We start from the raw sequence: 18,405 nt of genomic DNA, 5'->3' as shown, positions 1-18,405 counted from the left end.
AGGAGGAGGAGGAGGAGGAGGAAGTACACTGCCTTGGGTTCCTTGGAGAAAAAAACGGTGGGGTATAAATGCAATGAGTAAATAAATAAATTAGTGGGATTGAGAGTTCCGGTTAAGGCACTTCTAGCCTTTTGCCTGCTCTTGATCTGAACCGGCACTTGAGAGGAGCGCTGGTCAGTGGCCACATTTCTGCCTCTTCGTCATGGGCTCCGCCAGCTCGTCACTCAGCAGCCCTACGTGGCAAAGGCTTCCGTCTGTGCCCGTGGAAGCCTGGGATCGTGGAGGGTCGTGGGCCCTGGGAGAACGGAAGAGGTGCCCAGGAGTGCAGTCAGTGTTTGGGAGTTTTTTAAAAGCTTTTTTAAAGCTCAGACTAAAGATCTTCACCGCAGAGAGTTGAATCTCGACCCCCAAGTTACAGCTGTAACAGTTCTCACAAAAAAATGACCGTTCCTTTTTTTAACAAATGTGGGAATGCTGCTTAGACCAGTTAGCTCCTGTACCTGCTTGGGCCTTTCCTATATGAGATGTAGGATGGGATCCGATGGGCTGTTTTTGGAGCTGCATCCCCCCCCCCCTGGAATTGCAGGGCAGCTGCAAGCCCCTCCGGTGAAGTCTCTAGGGTGGTGTGTGGAGCTGCATGTGGACTTGGAACAGGTCTCCGGGATGCGCTGAAGCGCTTGGGTCTGCTTGCCAGAACTTAAAAGCAGCCCTGTGTGCTGGGAATCTAATCTATGGATAAGTGGAGATCCAGAAAGGGGTGGGGAGCTTCATCTAGGCAGGGAAGGGGGCTGCATTCCAGAGACCACGAACGTAGGAGGAACTACAGCTAGGGGTAGAGGCATGCCCTCCCTGTGGGCATCCTTATGACCTGGGCACTGTTTTTTCTGCCAGAGACCTGGAGCCTTTGCCATCTACCTGGAGCCCTGGCATTTTGACATCTTTGAATTCCTTGACTTGAAGAAGAACACTGGGAAGGAAGAGCAGCGCGCCCGCGACCTCTTCTACGCCCTCTGGATCCCGGACCTCTTCATGAAGCGCGTGGAGACCAACCAGGTGGGCAGCTTGGCTCATCCCACAGGCCTTTGCCAGCATAGCTACGAGGGAAGAACTGATAATCGCAGAAGCATTTATCTGGTATTAAACGTCAGGCACGTCCCTCTTCCAAAGAGTGACGGTGGACTCGTGCCGACTGAGTTACAGCTTCTCTCTCAATTTACATTCATATAATCTATTCGGCTATTGGCCTGGGTTAAAGGCTAACATTAATTTGATTAGTCTTGTATCTTTCACTGTGCTTCATGAAATTTATGCCTGATTATAATACTGATACGTTCTCTGGCTTTCAACAGCCTAAATGTAAAGCAACGCTGGGCCTAAAATTGTATCCAACAATTTCAAGCCAATGTGTGTACACACACACACACACACACACTCTCTCTCTCTCTCTCTCTCACACACACACACACACACGTTAGAAATGGTATTCTTGCTTTGAATTGAGCTCATGTCTATTCTCAAGCTCTGTAAAATCTGTTTTAAGACCTAAGTAATAGTCTGGGACAAAATAATTCCCTAGTCTGTAATAAGAAAGGGGATAAAATGGTGAGAGAATTCTTTGGGTGTTCGGTTGTCTGTATCCCATGTGCAGATGAGCTTAGAGAAAAACAGTGAGGGGGGTGGGTGGGTGGGTGGGTTTGGATCTTACATACACACACACACACACCACTCTCTGAAGATGTTAGAGGTGTTACAGTATTTTCCAAGTGGAGAGAGAAAGCAGCTTTTAGCGTGTGTGAAGGGCAGGAGGGCCTTGATCAAGGTGCATTTTGCTAGCAGCCTCCTGCTCTGTCATTGGGATCACTCTTGCTTATCTTCAATCCTTCTTTTACAGGACTGGTCTTTGATGTGTCCGAATGAATGCCCGGGCCTAGATGCTGTCTGGGGAGAGGAATTTGAGAAACTGTATGAGAGGTATGAGGAATGGGATTGGATTCTGTACCGACTGTCAGGTTTTAGGCCGGGAATAGACAGGAAACAACCAGCTCCCCTCCACCCCTTTGCCAGATCTAAATGACCCCTGACATTTAGTCTGTTTTTTTAAAAAAACACACACATCCAAAACTCTTACTTCTTACAAATGTGAACTGGTTCTAATTGTTATGACTTCCCTTGGAGAACTCCAGGAGTTGTGTTTACGCAAAGAACCTAGAGGGTTCTCTAACAGGATTCTCAGAACGTGCTCAAATCTGCAGCCCCTGCGATGCCCTGGAGGAAGCCGTGGCTTTGTTTGTCCTTGCAGTGTAGCTGGATGTGGTGTTAGCTGATGAGTCGAGTCTGCCGTGGACATGCTCCTCTTGCACGTCCCTTTTCCTGTTCAGCAGCCTGATTTCACTAGCAACTTCTGAACTGTCCTTGTCCCTGGTTTGCAAATGAAAAACGAGATGCTGTTGAGCCTCTTTTCAGAGGAGAAGTGGCACGTGAGGTGCCAGTGATACCCACGGCTTTCTTCGTGTTGCAGCTATGAGAAGCAGGGACACGTGCGCAAAGTGGTGAAGGCCCAGCAGCTGTGGTACGCCATCATAGAGTCCCAGACGGAGACGGGAACTCCTTACATGCTCTATAAGGATTCCTGCAACAGGAAGAGCAACCAGCAGAACCTGGGGACCATCAAGTGCAGCAACCTGTGCACAGAAATTGTGGAGTACACCAGCGAGGACGAGGTGGGTCGGGCAGGGAGAACAGGGGATGCTCTGGCTCGACAGGGTCGGCCTTCGGGGAGGCGTGGCGTTCCCGTGAGCCACGTCTTGGGGAGCCACCGTCCTCGATGCCTCGGCACTCAACCAAGAAGGCTCAAGGACGGTGAGAAGCGGCAGGCTCCAGCTTTCGCTTAACAAAATGCTTCTACGTACAATGTGTAGCGACAGAATGCATTGCCAGGTGAAGGGCGGGAGCAGGGAGCCTGGAGGGTCATCCGTGCGAGTCCGAAACAGATAGGGACAGCTGGCTTTGGGAAATAACGTCAGAAGTGCCCTGAGGCGGGATCAGACCAAGGGTCCATCTAGTCCAGCGTGTGCTGTTCACACAGGGGCCCACCAGCCGTCGGCCAGGGACGAACAAGCAGGATCTGGTGCAAAAGCACTCTCCCACCCATGTTCCCCAGCAACTGGTGCACGCAGGCTTCTTGCCTCAAATACTGGAGACAGCACACAACCATCAGGGCTAGTAGCCTTGGACAGCCTTCTCCTCCAGGAATTGATCCAACCCCCTTTTAAAGCCATCCAAATTGGTGGCCATCACTACATCCTGTGGTAGTGAGTTCCACAGTTTAACTCTGCGCTGTGTGAAGAAGCCCTTCCTTTTATCTCTCCTGAATCTCCCATCAATCAGCTTCATGGGATGACCCCAGGTTCTAGTATTTTGAGAGAGGGAGGAAAATGTCTCCCTCTCCGCATTCTCCACACCAGGCATACATTTTGCAGACTTCCATCAGGTCTGCCCTTCAGCCTCCTTTTTTCCAAGGTAAACAATCCCAGCTGCTGTAACCTTCCTAAGATTGGCGGTAGGTGGGTTTTGTTATTTTCATCATCTCTCTCTCTTCTGACATTCTTTTAATTATCTGGGGGATTGATTGTTCACAGAATCCATTGAAAATTGAATAAGAAGCAATGTGCCTAAAATACAGGAGTGTGTGTGTGTGTGTGTGTGTGTGTGTGTGTGTGTATAATATTTAAAACCTAACGAATCCCTTTCCTATTCGAGCTCGTCAGTAGGACCACCCTTGCGTCAGGCGGTGGTCGAACCTCCTCCTCTGGCCGCCTCCAAAGCCGCAAGCACGGGGGCTGCCGCCTGGCAGAGGCTGCCCTGGCCGTTGGGAGGGCTGCTGTTGGCGAGAGGGATGCCTCCCCCCAGCTGCCCCACGTGCAGCCCTCGCTTCCCTGTCCCAGCTCCTGAGCCCTGCTTTCTTCTGTACATCGTCCAGGTGGCGGTTTGTAACTTGGCCTCCATAGCCCTGAATATGTACGTCACTCCGGAGCACACGTACGACTTCAAGAAGCTGGCGGACGTTACCAGGGTCATTGTCCGGAATCTGAACAAGATCATCGACATCAATTACTATCCTGTGCCAGAGGTAGGAGGGAAAGGGTGCTGGTGGAGTTGGGCCCCCCAGGCTGAATGGCCCTAGAACACATGCTGATGAGTGGCTAAGTGTGGGCAGACTCCTTTAAGCCAGGAAGCGGGGTGCCCCTGCGATGGAGCCTGGAAGCAGAGGCCCAGGGGGCCGCTCCCCCGGATTCCCCCACCCCCCCACCGCTTCACTGACCCATCAAAACACAGTGCAATCCTGGCTCAGCTCTCAAGGCGGTTTCATTTTCACTGCACTTCATTAGCTTCATTTCACAACTTCACGCTTAGACGTCCCTTGGACCAGATACTTGTTAAGAGCATACGGGGAACCCTGCTGGATCACGCTAAGGGGGATTCTGCAGCCCAGCGTCCTGTTTGTTCCCCGCAGTGGCCAACCACATGCCCCAGTGGGAAGGCCACACGCGGGGCCTGAGGGCGGCAGACACCCTCCCGGCCGCGTTCCCCTGCAGTTGGTGTACGCAGGCGTATCGCCCCAGACGCTGCTGGAGGTAGCATAGAGCCATCAGGACTGGGAGCCATTCCTGGCTGCCTCCTCCGTGGATTTGTGCTTTCCCCGTTAAACAGATCAGGGCTCCTGAGACGTATCCAAAAAATGTTTTAGCCTCTACCTTGAAGGGTTCATGGTGCAAATAAGAGATGTTCCTTATGTGACTCCTGAGGAAGAGCTTATCTTGGGATGCACACGGCTGCTTCTAGTACTTTTCAGTTCACAAATGGATATTGTTTTTACTGCTTTTAAATTATATATTGTTTTAACTTGGTTCATGGTTTAATTTGTTTTTACCTGTGTATATTTATTGTTTTGTACTGTATGCTTTATTATTATTATTATTATTATTATTATTATTATTATTATTTGCATTTTTATACTGCCCAATAGCCGAAGCTCCCTGGGCAGTTCACAAAAACTAAAACAATTCAGAGTATAAAACAAACAGTATAAAAACATGATATAAAATACACATTAAAATGGATTAAAACATACCATACATGATTAAAACATCCTGAAAACATTCTAAAATTTCACTGGATAGGCCTGCCGGAATAGATCAGTCTTTATTGCTTTTTTAAATTCAGAAAGACTGTCAAGTTGACGAATCTGCTCCGGCAGGCCATTCCACAGTCTGGGAGCAGCGGAAGAGAAGGTCCTCTGGGTAACAGTTGTTAATCTAGTTTTTGCTAGCTGAAGTGGATTTTTCCCAGAGGACCTCAGTGTGCAGGACGGATTGTACGGGAGAAGGCAATCCACAGGTAGCCTGGACCCAAACCATGTAGGGCTTTAAAGGTGATAACCAACACTTTGTACTATACCAGTGACCAGCCAGGCTGCGATATTTTGGACTAATTGAAGTTTCCGGACTAGGCACAAAGGTAGCCCCATATAGAGCGCATTACAGAAGTGGAGCCTCGAAGTTACCAGCGCGTGCACTACCGTCTTTAGGCCTTCCGACTCTAGAAAGGGGCGCAGCTGGCGTATCAGCCGAAGCTGATAGTAGGCACTCCTGGCTGTCGCATCTATCTGAGCTGTCATTTGGAGTAACGGATCCAGAAGCACCCCCAAGCTGCGAACACAGTCTTTCAGGGGGAGTGTAACCCCATCCAGAACTGGTTGACACACGTCCAAACCCAGGTTGTGGCCTTTGACAGCGAGCACCTCCGTCTTGTCTGGATTCAGCTTCAGTTTGTTTTTCCTCATCCAGCCCATTACCACCTCCAAGCATTCATTCAGAGGAGACACTATCCTTAGCTGACGCTGTTGTCGAAGGCATAGAGAAATATATTTGGGTGTCATCAGCACACTAATAGCACCCTGCCTCCGGATGATCTCTCCCAGCAGTTTCATGTAAATATTAAAAAGCATTGGGGAAAGGATGGCACCTTGCGGTACGCCGCACAGCACCTCCTTTTTTGAGGAGCAGCTATCCCCAAGCATCACCATCTGGAACCTGCCTGAGTGGTAGGACCGGAACCACCGAAGGACAGTGCCCCCGATTCCCAATTCCCTCAGGCGATCCAGAAGGATACCATGGTTGATGGTATCGAAAGCCGCTGAGAGGTCCAAGAGTACCAGCACTCCCCCTATCAATACTCAGGCGTAGATCATCTGCTAAGGCGACCATAGTGGTCTCAACTCCGTATCCATCTGTCAGGGATGCTTTAGGGTGGATTCCTGCATTGAGCAGGGGGTTGGACTCGATGGCCTTGTAGGCCCCTTCCAGCTCTGCTATTCTATGATTCTATGATTCCATCCTGCTCTAAAGCCAGTTTGAAATGGGTCTGGAAAATCTGCGTCATCCAAAACTGCTTGGAGTTGGTGAGCAACCGGCCTATCGATCACCTTGCTCAGAAATGGAAGATTTGAATAACGGGCTCAAGTTAAAGGAAGCCAGATTCCAGCTGGACATCAGGAAAAACTTCCTGACTTAGAGCAGTGCGACAATGGAATCAGTTACCTAGGGAGGTTGTGGGCTCTCCCACACTAGAGGCCTTCAAGAGGCAGCTGGACAACCATCTGCCAGGGATGCTTTAGGGTGGATTCCTGCATTGAGCAGGGGGTTGGACTGAATGGCCTTGTAGGCCCCTTCCAACTCTGCTATTCTATGATTCTATGATACTGGTTGATAGTTGTTAAGATCCAGAGGGTCCAGGGAGGGCTTTTTTAGAAGCGGCCGTACCACCGCTTCTTTATCAGTACGCCGCCCTGAGATCTTAATGATATAGGGCGGGATACAAATGTTTTAAATAAATAAATAAGGGATGGCTTCCCCCCCTCACCCCCGTCCTCCAGAATAATGTTTTTCGTACTTCATTTGTTGCTGTATTCTGTGTCCCACTCGCTCTCTCCAAAGATGAACAAAATAATACATACGTGAGGGCAGAGGTGAGCCTGCAAGTAAGCAAGTTCACCCACCCCAAAGTGGAGTTGCGTAGGGTCTCTCGTCTTTGGGATGCTGAATTGAGGATGTTTTGGAGGGTGGCTGAATAAGCCGACACACAACGCTCACGATGCTGCCCTAAAGCGCACGTCCTTGTTAGACAGGCCTCAGGGAGTGAGCTGTAGAAAGCAGCACTGCGGGGTAATGCTGGTCAAAGGGTTTAGGGTGAATGTGGGTTAAGATAATCCCAATCACTTGCACCGTTCGTTGAGGCGTTAGTAGGGGAAGAATTCTTCGGGATGCATTGCCTGAGACCAGAGCAGGGATGTTCCCGAGGTTATTCATGTTCCTTTCTCTCTCCCCCCACCCCAACCCTCATCCATCCTTCCCAACGTCTCCTAGGCGGAGCTCTCAAACAGGCGCCATCGTCCCATTGGCATCGGCGTGCAGGGCCTGGCCGACGCTTTCATCCTAATGCGGTACCCGTTTGAGAGCCCAGAGGCCCAGCTGCTAAACCAACAGATCTTTGAGACCATCTACTACGGTGCCCTAGAAGCCAGCTGTGAGCTTGCCCAAGACCAAGGGCCGTACGAAACCTACGAGGGCTGCCCAGTCAGCAAAGGCGTAAGTTAGAAGCGGTATTTAATTGAGTGTCATTTGGGCGAAATCTGTCAGAGCAGGTTATCTGAAAGGCCGTGTTCTTCCTGCTGAGCCTGCCCGTGCTTTGAGAACTCCTGGGGAAGCCCTTCTTTCAGTCCCACCATCTTCACAGGCGCGCCTGGTGGGAACGTGAGGGAGGGCCTTCTCGGTGGCTGCTCCGGTGCTCTGGAACTCTCTTCCTGGGGAAGCTAGGCTGGCTACCTCCTTGATGGGCTGTCGGAAGCAGGCAAAAACTTCTTTGTTCCGGCAGGCCTTTGGTGAATAATCTGGGCTAAAATTGTCATGTATTTTAAACGTTTAATGTTTTAATACTGCAATATATTTAATATATTTTTAACTTTTGTATATTTCTTTTCATAGGTTTTAAAATGTATATGTTTTAAATTTTGTAAGGCCGCCTTGAGGCCCAGTATTGGGCAAAAGCCGGGATACAAATAAATATAATAATAATTTTAAAATCTGAAACAGATTCCAAGGACAGCTAGTGCTCCAATAACTGCTCACAAGACTACAGTGATAGCTGAGTCAGTTTTAAATGTGAATTTCCTCAGTTATGCCGCCCCATGTATGACCTTCTGTACTGAACATATGGCTTTTCTGCACAGAATTGAGATTCTCGAGAATTCCCAGTTGCATTTTAAAAAGCAAGTTTCTAGCCCTCATTTTTAAAAGATGCCCCCTTCAAAGTTTTCACTCAAATATTCTCTCCTTATAAGCATTTCTACACTTGGGTGAAATGTCGGCTTGTGTCTGAATTTGCTAACCCTTAAAATCCCTCAGCATCTTTTGCAGCCCCTAAATTGTTCGCACTAACCTGTTCCCTCCCTGATTTTTCATACTTTAAAATAAGAATACTGCAAACGCCAAAATGGAAAGCTGAGCAGTATCTGTTAGAGATCTCTTCATAGAAACACAGAGGGTTTTTTAAAAAAAATAAATCCTGGGTAATCGAGTTTAAGAATTCCATTTGCATAGCAGTGTGAATATGTGTTATACTCCCTCAAAATGATGGAGAAGGGTTTTTCCTAATCGTAATTACCTCTAGAGAAACCTTTGCACCTCACATTCTTTGTAATTTATGATAAAAGTCATGGCTGAAACCTCTTGAGGGCCGAAAAACAGTCCGGTGGAGAAAGAGCCCAAAAAGCTCAAGTGTGTGTGAAGAGCTTTTGGCATTTACCACGTGGCCTTTCAGGGAGGTTGTGGGCTCTCCCACACTAGAGGCCTTCAAGAGGCAGCTGGACAACCATCTGTCAGGGGTGCTTTAGGGTGGATTCCTGCAGTGAGCAGGGGGTTGGACTCGATGGCCTTGGAGGCCCCTTCCAACTCTGCTATTCTATGATTCTATGATAACAGAAATGGAAGCATAACACACGAAAGAACTGCAAGGAGTAGATTTTGCCTCAGAACCCCCCAACTTCTTTCTGTCCACCCCACTGTTTGCTGCGATACCCATTGGGAAGAGCTGTTTTGCGTGATGTGGTGCGTTTCCTTAACCGTCTTTAGGTCCTTCAGTATGACATGTGGAACGTGACTCCTACTGACCTTTGGGACTGGAAGGCTCTAAAGGAGAAGATTGCAAAGTGAGTAAAGGCCTCCATTCCACAGGGTTCACCTTGCGTCCAGCAACTCCCCCCTCCCCCATTGCACGGCACGGCGGGGGGTTGGGGTTGAGAGGGCAAAGAGAAGGACGGCCAGGTGCGAAGGAGAACAAAAGAGCCTAAGGAGAGCCCTGAGGCTGGATCAGGCCAAGAGTCCATCCAGTCCAGCCCTCTGTTCACACAGGAGCCAGGCAGCCATCGGCCAGGGATGAACAAGCAGGACATGGTGCCACAGCACCCTTCCGCCCATGTTCTCCAGCGACTGGTGTACATAGTTGGGTGGGATAGCGAATACCCTGGAAGACAGAAACAAACTTCAAAGTGATCTTGATAGGCTGGAGTGCTGGGCTGAAAACAACAGAATGAAATTTAATAGGGATAAATGCTAAGTTCTACATTTAGGGAATAGAAACCAAATGCACAGTTACAAGATGGGGGACACTTGGCTCAGCAATACTACAAACGAGTAAGATCTCGGAATTGTTGTAGATCACAAGCTGAATAGGAGCCAACAGTGCGATATGGCTGCAAGAAAGGCCAATGCTATTTTGGGCTGCATTAATAGAAGTATAGCTTCCAGATCACGTGAGGTCGTGGTTCCTCTCTATTCGGCCCTGGTTAGGCCTCATCTAGAGTATTGTGTCCAGTTCTGGGCTCCACAATTCAAGAAGGACGCAGACAAGCTGGAGCGTGTTCAGAGCCAGGATGATCAAGGGTCTGGAAACAAAGCCCTATGGAGAGAGACTGAAAGAACTGGGCATGTTTAGCCTGGAGAAGAGAAGCCTTATGGGAGACATGAGAGCACTCTTCAAATACTTAAAAGGTTGTCACTCAGAGGAGGGCCAGGATCTCTTCTCGATCCTCCCAGAGTGCAGGACACGGAATAACAGGCTCAAGTTAGAGGAAGCCAGATTCCGACTGGACATCAGGAAAAACTTCCTGACTGTTAGAGCAGTACGACAATGGAACCAGTTACCTAGGGAGGTGGTGGGGTCTCCCACCCTAGAGGCCTTCAAGAGGCAGCCGGACCACCATCTGTCAGGGATGCTTTAGGGTGGATTCCTGCATTGAGCAGAGGGTTGGACTCGATGGCCTTGTAGGCCCTTTCCAACTCTCCTATTTTATGATTCTATGATAGGCGCACTGCCTCTGACACTGGAGGTAACCTAGAGTTGTGTAGAAAAAGGAATTTCAGCAGGGGAAAGTTGGGGAACGGGACCCACAGCTGGATCTCTTTTGAGCTCAGAGCTCCGTCTCCAGCTTTTTAGGAGCAGACCCGCTGCACCCTCTGGCTTCTGGGACACTGTCTGTGGGCCCGAGGGCTGCACTTCAAGCGTCATTAGTTCTGAATGTGGAGGAATATCAGAACTCCGGTGTGTACCAGTCGCCTGCAACCTGGCAGGCAGCAGTGCCGATCTAGATCCCAGACACAGTCTGTGTTAAACCAAGGCAGGAGCTGAAGGCCTGGAAGGGAACGGTTCTTTTAAAGGCTTGCAGCCCAGTTTTATCTTGTGGCGCTAATGTCAGGACTTCTCAACAAATGAACCTTTTCCCTAGTCGCTCTGCTTCAGATCTTGCCGTTGGTAGTGAACTTCTGAGGTGCTTTTTTTCATACCCTTTCCTTGTGTAGGATGAGGTTTTGGCATCTAATCTTACTGAATCACTTCTGGTCTGTACGTTTCCTGTGTACATGAATGAGAGAAGAGGTGTTTACGCCCCACATTGTTTTCATTGGTTTACACTCTTTTCCTTCATGTGTGAGTGGGTGGTTTAGAAGTTTCAGACTGCAGAACTGCTCAAAATTGAGCTTTCTAAAATGGTTGCTGAATGCTGATTCTCTAAAGGTTTCTGATCCTCCGTTGCCCCTGCTTTCTGTGTGATGTAGGCATGGGGTTAGAAACAGCCTCCTCCTCGCGCCAATGCCGACAGCATCTACCGCTCAGATCTTGGGTAACAATGAGTCCATTGAGCCGTACACCAGCAACATCTACACGCGCAGAGTTCTCTCTGGAGAGTTCCAGGTGAGAGAGATGGTTTTATTTTTATTTATTTTTATTTATTACATTTGTATACCGCCCAATAGCCGAAGCTATTAATTCACAAAAATTAATGGTTTTGAGTAAACCCGTGGATACTTCCTGAAGATGGGTTTTCCTTCCTGTTGTTGCTCACAGGAGAAGGCCTTCTGATAAAATGCAGGATGTCTTTTATGGGGAATTGGTTACGCAATTCAAGGTGCTAGTTCTGGTGAAGAAAGGAATTGTGTGCTGACGACCAGCGTGCAAGAGTTAGATGAGCCCCTTGGCAGTTTTCGTAATCCGGAGGCTTCTGGTGTAGAATGGAATTTCGTTTTGTCAAACTGAAGTAACAGCTATACGTGAGCGTGACTTCAGCCGTCCCTTGGTTTTGCAGATAGTGAATCCCCACTTGCTGAAAGACCTGACGGAGAGGGGCCTCTGGAATGAGGAGATGAAGAATCAGATCATTGGCTTCAATGGCTCTATCCAGGTATGTCGGGGAAGCCGGAACCAGATCCCCGTCTGAGGGCAGCTGGTCCTTCTGATCCACGCCAGGCTGCACGTTTGAGGCCCAGCAGGGCTCAGGCACGCTTGCCTCTTATGGGGAGAGGGCACAAGGCCCGGAAAAACCACGCAGCAAATCGTGCTTTCGGAACTTAAAACATGCCTTTCTTCTATTTATTTTATTTTATTTATTTATTTATTACATTTCTATACCGCCCAATAGCCGGAGCTCTCTGGGCGGTTCACAAAAATTAAAACCATTCAAAGTATAAAACAACAGTATAAAACCATAATATAAAATACAATATCAAAGCTCAACTGGATAAAAACAGCAGCAATGCAAAATTACAAATTTAAAACACCAAGTTAAAATTTATTTATAGACTGTTAAAATGCTGGGAGAATAAAAAGGTCTTCACCTGGCGTCTAAAAGCATATAATGTAGGTGCCAAGCGAACCTCCTTAGGGAGCTCATTCCACAGCCGGGGTGCCACAGCAGAGAAGGCCCTGCTCCTGGTAGCCGCCTGCCTCACTTCCTTTGGCAGGGGCTCGTGGAGAAGGACCCCTGAGGATGATCTTAAGGTCCGGGCAGGTACATACGGGAGGGGGCGTTCCTTCAGATAGCCTGGCCCCAAGCCGTTTAGGGCTTTAAATGTTAATACCAGCACTTTGAATCGGGCTGGACCTGGACTGGCAGCCAATGAAGCTGGAAAAGGACTGGCGTGATGTGGTGATATACAGCATGAATACACTCCACCCCCCTAAATAAACACAATTCGTTGAATAATAAAAACACCAACATCGAACAAGGTTGTTTAGGTAGCAAAAGTGCAGGACTGCTACGGAACTGGGAGTGTTGCTTTCTTTCCTTTGAGTTGAGCTATAGAGAATGTTTCAGTTTGGGCTTTCTTTGTTTCGTTTTCGTTTTTTAAAATTGTGTACGTGTCTCAGTAGGATAAGTGGGAAGGTGTCAAGAAGCAGCTGATATGGTTAGGATAAATGAAAAACTGGGGAGAGGGTTACACCCTTAGTGGCGTGATCATTGTCAGTGAACGGATTCTCTTTAGGCCAAGTTTGGTGGCAAAAGAACCCCTCGAGTGCAGTGTTAAAAACGATCCGTTCTGGTCATAGTCGTAACGGAAGCCTATATTTAAGAATGTAGCTCTAAGAAGAGCACTGGGTTTGACATTGCACCCACTTGGTTATTGTGTTAAACTGTTTATATTGTTAGAAAATAAAATAAAATAAATACAATGTTCTGCCCTGATTGTTACAAGGTAAACAATTCCCTCTCTGTGTTGTTTTCTGCTCCTGAATGTCTCAGTCAGTCAGTTTATTGTGTTACAAGCAGTTAACCATTATACACAAGTTATAAAAAAGAACAGTTTACAATAAAAATAATTGAGCATCATAAAAGGGGTCACTACCCAAACCCTTCATGCATTTTGTAGAACGTATCTGCATAGACTTAGCTAAAAATTTCGACACTCTAAAAGAAACATTTTTTTTGCATCTGATAACAAATGACAAACTTTAGCATGTGATGAGGAGCCCTTCAGCGATTTTAGCAAAGGAGAAATGTATATATTTCTAAGATCGTTATACATAGGACATTCAAGCAAAACATGAATTAGGTCTTCGATAGAGACTGCATTACATCCACATACTCTATCTTTAATTGTTAATCTCTTATATCGTCCTAGCTGAACTGCTAAAGGGAGAACATTTAGTCTTGCCTGTGTAAAGATTATCCTCAATTTAATGTTGGGTATATCCACCAGATAACTTGGTAGAGATAAATAAAATGGTGTGAAAGAGTTATAGAAAGGGTTCGTTTTACAGGACTTAAGCTCTTCTGACTGAGACTGCATCTCTATATCCTTTAATCTTTGCAATAGCAGGGTTTTAGCTTTATCATGGCCCTGGGATAAGAGAAAGGGTACTGAAAATCCCAGATTCATTACAACCCCTTGCATTCTATGCATCCAAGAGTCTGAGCCTTCCTCGGCCAATGTCATCAGAAGAATCTCTGACAATTGTTGGAAGATGGATTTTAACCAAAAGAGCAGGGCTAATCTAAGAGCTTCCGCTCTAATTGGCATAACTCCTGCTTCTGCACACAGGAGTGCCAACTTTGTAGAGCTGGGCGCTGCCAAGAGTCTGTGCAAAAAATTGTTTTGCGCTTTTTCAAGTTGATCTAAATTTGTAAGCGCCCACAAGGGGGCTCCATATAACAACATGGGCAAAACCCTGCGCTTATGAAGTTCCATTGTGGGCCTCCTGAATGTCTCAAGAACCGCAACCCTCCCCCACTCTGGTATTTACATGTACTTAGCGGTTAACACACGGCCACTATTGAAGGCCAAAACCGCCTTCCTGTTCCCCGGAGAGTCATCCTGTAGCCCTTCTGCCTTTCAGAATATCCCTGAGATTCCAGATGACTTGAAGCAGCTCTACAAGACGGTGTGGGAGATCTCCCAGAAAACGATTCTCAAGATGGCAGCGGACCGAGGGGCTTTCATCGACCAGAGCCAGTCCCTGAACATCCACATTGCGGAGCCCAACTATGGGAAGCTGACCAGCATGCACTTCTACGGATGGAAGCAGGTGCGCAGGAGGGCGGGGAGAGAGCCGAGCCGCTCTCCTCTTCGGTTCCTGTAGCTGCCCGGGCGTTGGCCGAAAGGTTTCCTTTTGAGAAGGGCTTGTGGCAGCTTCCCCTGCCCAGTTTCTGTTCTGCCAGTCGTAAGGGCTTTAATAATGGAGCAGGAAACCTCTCTGGCCGCCTTGAGGATTATGGCCTGTAACGGGAAACCCTGGCAGCCCACATTTTTATCTTACAGGCAGGGCTGCGCAAGATTCGGCCTCGGCTTTGGAAGTTCGAGGCTTTGGCGGCCTTTTCACAGGGTAGCTGCCGCATTGAGCACAGCCCTTGTAACCTGTCAAGAAAATCCTACAACTCCCAGCATGCCTTGGGAGAGAGGGGTGGGCTTACCAGGGTCGGGGGGGGGGAGACGGGCGCTTGTGGCTGCGTGAGATCCTTCACGGCTCACTGCAGGCTCTGTGAGCGTCCCCTAGCCACCCGCGTCCCCTGGGAGCCACCAGTGCCCCTCCTCGCTGACACCGGGCTATGACAGGCGTTGTCCAAGTAGATGACAGTGCTGACAGCCTGAGCCCAGCAAACGGGGAACCCAGCTCAGGGCTCAGGCTGTGAGGAGCTGTTGGGGCGGCAGGCCCCCGGTCTCCCGCCCCTGACAGAACCCGTCATGCCTGCCACTGTCTGCCACCCAGGCTAGAGCTTTATTACCTCCCTTTCTGTAGAAGCTCCCGTGCGATTGGCCCCTTCCTGCCACATGCCCTTCCCTTTCTTCCGCCGTGCTCTTTTCCGCCCTGCCCTCCTCATTTGCCGGAGCAGCCTGGCCTGGAAACCCAATTCTTTAGCAAGTGGCCCTTGGCTCTCCTTGCTCCGCTGTCTCCTTGCTGAGCCCCGGCCTCTTCCTCTGCTCCTGCCTGCCCTCTTATGGGTGTAGTAGACTATCTCACACCATGGCCCTGGCCCTTCAGACTATACCTGCCCTGTTCTTTTATACGGTGAGTGGGCCTGGAAGCCCCACCTGAAGGGGGAGCCCCTCTGGGTGGGCTTTCTCTGGTTCTGGTGCTTGCAGCTGTGCCTTTGAGTGAGTTCTGTTGCCCTGTTTTGCTGCCTGCAGGGCCTGAAGACTGGCATGTACTACCTGAGGACAAAGCCGGCGGCGAATCCTATCCAGTTTACCCTGAACAAGGAGAAGCTGAAAGAGAAGAGCTCCAAGGAGGAGGAGGAGAAGGAGAGGAACAAGGCAGCCATGGTGTGCTCCTTGGAGAACCGGGACGAGTGCCTCATGTGTGGATCCTAAGGAGCCGTGACGCCAGGTCGACAGCCGCCCTCTCTCCCCACCCTCCCCCGGCCACAGCTAGGTTAGATAGGTCCAGTGTGCTGGGGGATGGAGAGAGGGTCCGGTTCTCTGCTTACGAGCGAGGTCAAGAATGCGCAGGTCACTGGGCGGTGGTGTGCTTGCATTCCTTGTGAGGGCAACGCTGTCTGGGGTGGGGTGGGGTGGGGTGGGGTGGAATGGAGGCAGAATAAGTCTGCATATACAGCCGTTGTAGCAAGAACCATTAAGTGCTCTTTTACAGTCTTGCATTATCCGTGGTGATCTCCCTAAATAGGCACATGGAGAGAAAAAAAGGGTCAGACACGTTGTGCTTAGGAAAGCGCGCTCCTGTGGCGATCTCTTTTTTTATCCCGACTACTTCGCTGCCCTGTCTTACCCAGAGAGAAAATGCCCCGTTGGCTGTTGTCGCTTGAGATCAGGAGATACGTGACCAGGGGCTGCAAAACCTACAGCTCATGGAGGGAAGCCGCGCTTCCCCTGCACTCTCGTTCCGTGCCAGTCTGATGCTTTGCTACTTCAGGGCACGTGCGTTTCATGTTACGATGCGGCCACTGCCGCCCGTCTCTGGAGAGGGCTTGCGCGAGTTTTGCGTTCTGTAGGACCTGTTTCGATTCCACTTGTTGCAAAACCTGTAAAAACCTCTGTAGGGAGCCTTCATTAAGCATCCAAACTGTGTTTGGTTAGTAGTGTTACTCTTTGCAACAAAGGCCACTACGACTTGACTCTGCTTTCTTTCAAATACCACGTTTACTGGGCTGGGCTATGGTTTTATACCAAAAATATAACTATGCTTTTCTACTTTACTTCTTAGCCATTCTAATAGGAAATCAATGGCCTAGTTCTGGATTATTTATTGGGTTCAGGTCCTCTGCATGTAGACTTGAATCCTCCAAGCTAATTTGATGCATCAATAAAACCTCGGATAGAAAGTTGGTGTGTTCAGCGTTCCATGTGGCTACAGAACCTGGGAACGGAGACCCCCCATGAGGGAGGAAAAGTCCTTGTCTCAGCTTTGAGTCTTTGTGTAAACTCTGCTGTTCTTGGATGATTTCAAGGGTGATGTACAACTTCGAAGTCCCGTTGCTGGCTCATTCCTGAATGAACTGACAGTCTGTGTTCAGCGGGCGGGCCTTGCTCTCGTGAAGGTCTGCATAGGATGTAGCCCTTGACTAATTGCTATATCTAATTGCCTTACATTTTATTTAGCTCTTGAGAATGCAGTTCCATATTATTATTGTTGTTATTATTATTATTATTAATTGCGGTTTTATACTGCCCAATATTATTTATTTATTTAATTACATTTATATACCGCCCCACAGCCGAAGCTCTCTGGGCGGTTTACAGCATTTTAAAATAGTAAACATTAAAAGTATACAATTTAAAAACACACACACACACACACATAAAAACAGTATAAAAACAACAGTATCCATTTAAAAACAACAATTGTGGGGTCCATTAAAAACAAACTTAACGTTGTTAAATGCTGTTAAAAATGCCTGGGAGAAGAGAAAAGTCTTGACCTGGCGCCGAAAAGATAACAATGTTGGCGCCAGGCGAGCCTCATCGGGGAGATCATTCCACAGTCGGGGGGCCACCACTGAAAAGGCCCCCTCCCTTGTTGCCATCCTCCGAGCTTCCCTCGGAGTAGGCACTCGGAGGAGGACCTTAGATGTTGAGCGCAGTGTACGGGTAGGTTCATGTCGGGAGAGGCGTTCCATCAGGTATTGTGGTCCCAAGCCAATAGTCGAAGCTCCCTGGGCGGTTCACAAAAACTAAAACAATTCAAAGTGTAAAACAAACAGTATAAAAGCGTGATATAAAATACACATTAAAATGAATTTAAACATACCATACATGATTAAAACATCCTGAAAACATTCTAAAATTTCACTGGATAGGCCTGCCGGAATAGATCAGTCTTTATTGCTTTTTTAAATTCTAAAAGACTGTCAAGTTGACGAATCTCCTCCAGCAGGCCATTCCACAGTCTGGGAGCAGCGGAAGAGAAGGTCCTCTGGGTAACAGTTGTTAATCTAGTTTTTGCTAGCTGAAGTGGATTTTTCCCAGAGGACCTGAGTGTGCGGGGCGGATTGTATGGGAGAAGGTGATCCTGAAGAAGAATCTAGAATCATAGAATCATAGAATAGCAGAGTTGGAAGGGGCTTACAAGGCCATCGAGTCCAACCCCCTGCTCAATGCTCAAGGTTGCTAACACAAAGCAACCTTGAAAGGGGTGACTCAGAGCGGTGTGTGTGTGTGTGTTGACGTTTTCCCAACTTGCCACATGATTTGCGTAATGTGCAACTGAGGGTGCCCACATTTTGAGAACTGGAATAGGGCAGCCTTCATAATGCCCTCTAACTACACCAGGGAAAGACACTGGTCAGGTAACTGGCTGGTATTTGAATTCACAGGAACAGGAGGACCAGTGATTCTTACTCTCTTGTACTTTCCTTAGTTCCAGGACGCTCGAGGAAGAAAAATTCTCCACGTAAAAGAGAAAGAGATATTCTGAGCAGCCCTCACCCACTTCCTCCCTTTTCTCCGCTTCCTGGCCTCATGGCTAGAGAAGATGCCTTCCCAGTGGCCAAGGGGGTCTCCTTACGCACCCGGACACTCACTCGCAACACCTGCTCCTGAGGCAAAAGCGTTCGCATGCTGCCCA

General features: G+C 48.5%; 1 protein-coding gene across 1 annotated transcript in view; it reads left to right on the top strand.

Annotated features, from left to right (window-relative positions):
- Window positions 1-15,866, top strand: part of RRM1 (ribonucleotide reductase catalytic subunit M1) — a 30,473-nt gene extending 14,607 nt beyond the window's left edge. Inside the window, exons 10-19 of the mRNA XM_063127335.1 lie at window positions 892-1,053; window positions 1,892-1,971; window positions 2,519-2,720; window positions 3,980-4,129; window positions 7,425-7,646; window positions 9,189-9,265; window positions 11,169-11,304; window positions 11,696-11,791; window positions 14,224-14,412; window positions 15,513-15,866. Of these exons, the coding sequence (XP_062983405.1) occupies window positions 892-1,053; window positions 1,892-1,971; window positions 2,519-2,720; window positions 3,980-4,129; window positions 7,425-7,646; window positions 9,189-9,265; window positions 11,169-11,304; window positions 11,696-11,791; window positions 14,224-14,412; window positions 15,513-15,695 (1,497 nt within the window). The 3' untranslated portion in view covers window positions 15,696-15,866. The remainder of the gene's footprint in view (window positions 1-891; window positions 1,054-1,891; window positions 1,972-2,518; window positions 2,721-3,979; window positions 4,130-7,424; window positions 7,647-9,188; window positions 9,266-11,168; window positions 11,305-11,695; window positions 11,792-14,223; window positions 14,413-15,512) is intronic.
- Window positions 15,867-18,405: the final 2,539 nt, after the last annotated feature.

Source organism: Elgaria multicarinata, chromosome 5 (genome assembly GCF_023053635.1).
Source record: "Elgaria multicarinata webbii isolate HBS135686 ecotype San Diego chromosome 5, rElgMul1.1.pri, whole genome shotgun sequence".
Taxonomy (NCBI): domain Eukaryota; kingdom Metazoa; phylum Chordata; class Lepidosauria; order Squamata; family Anguidae; genus Elgaria; species Elgaria multicarinata.
This window is presented reverse-complemented; position numbering and strand designations above follow the sequence as displayed.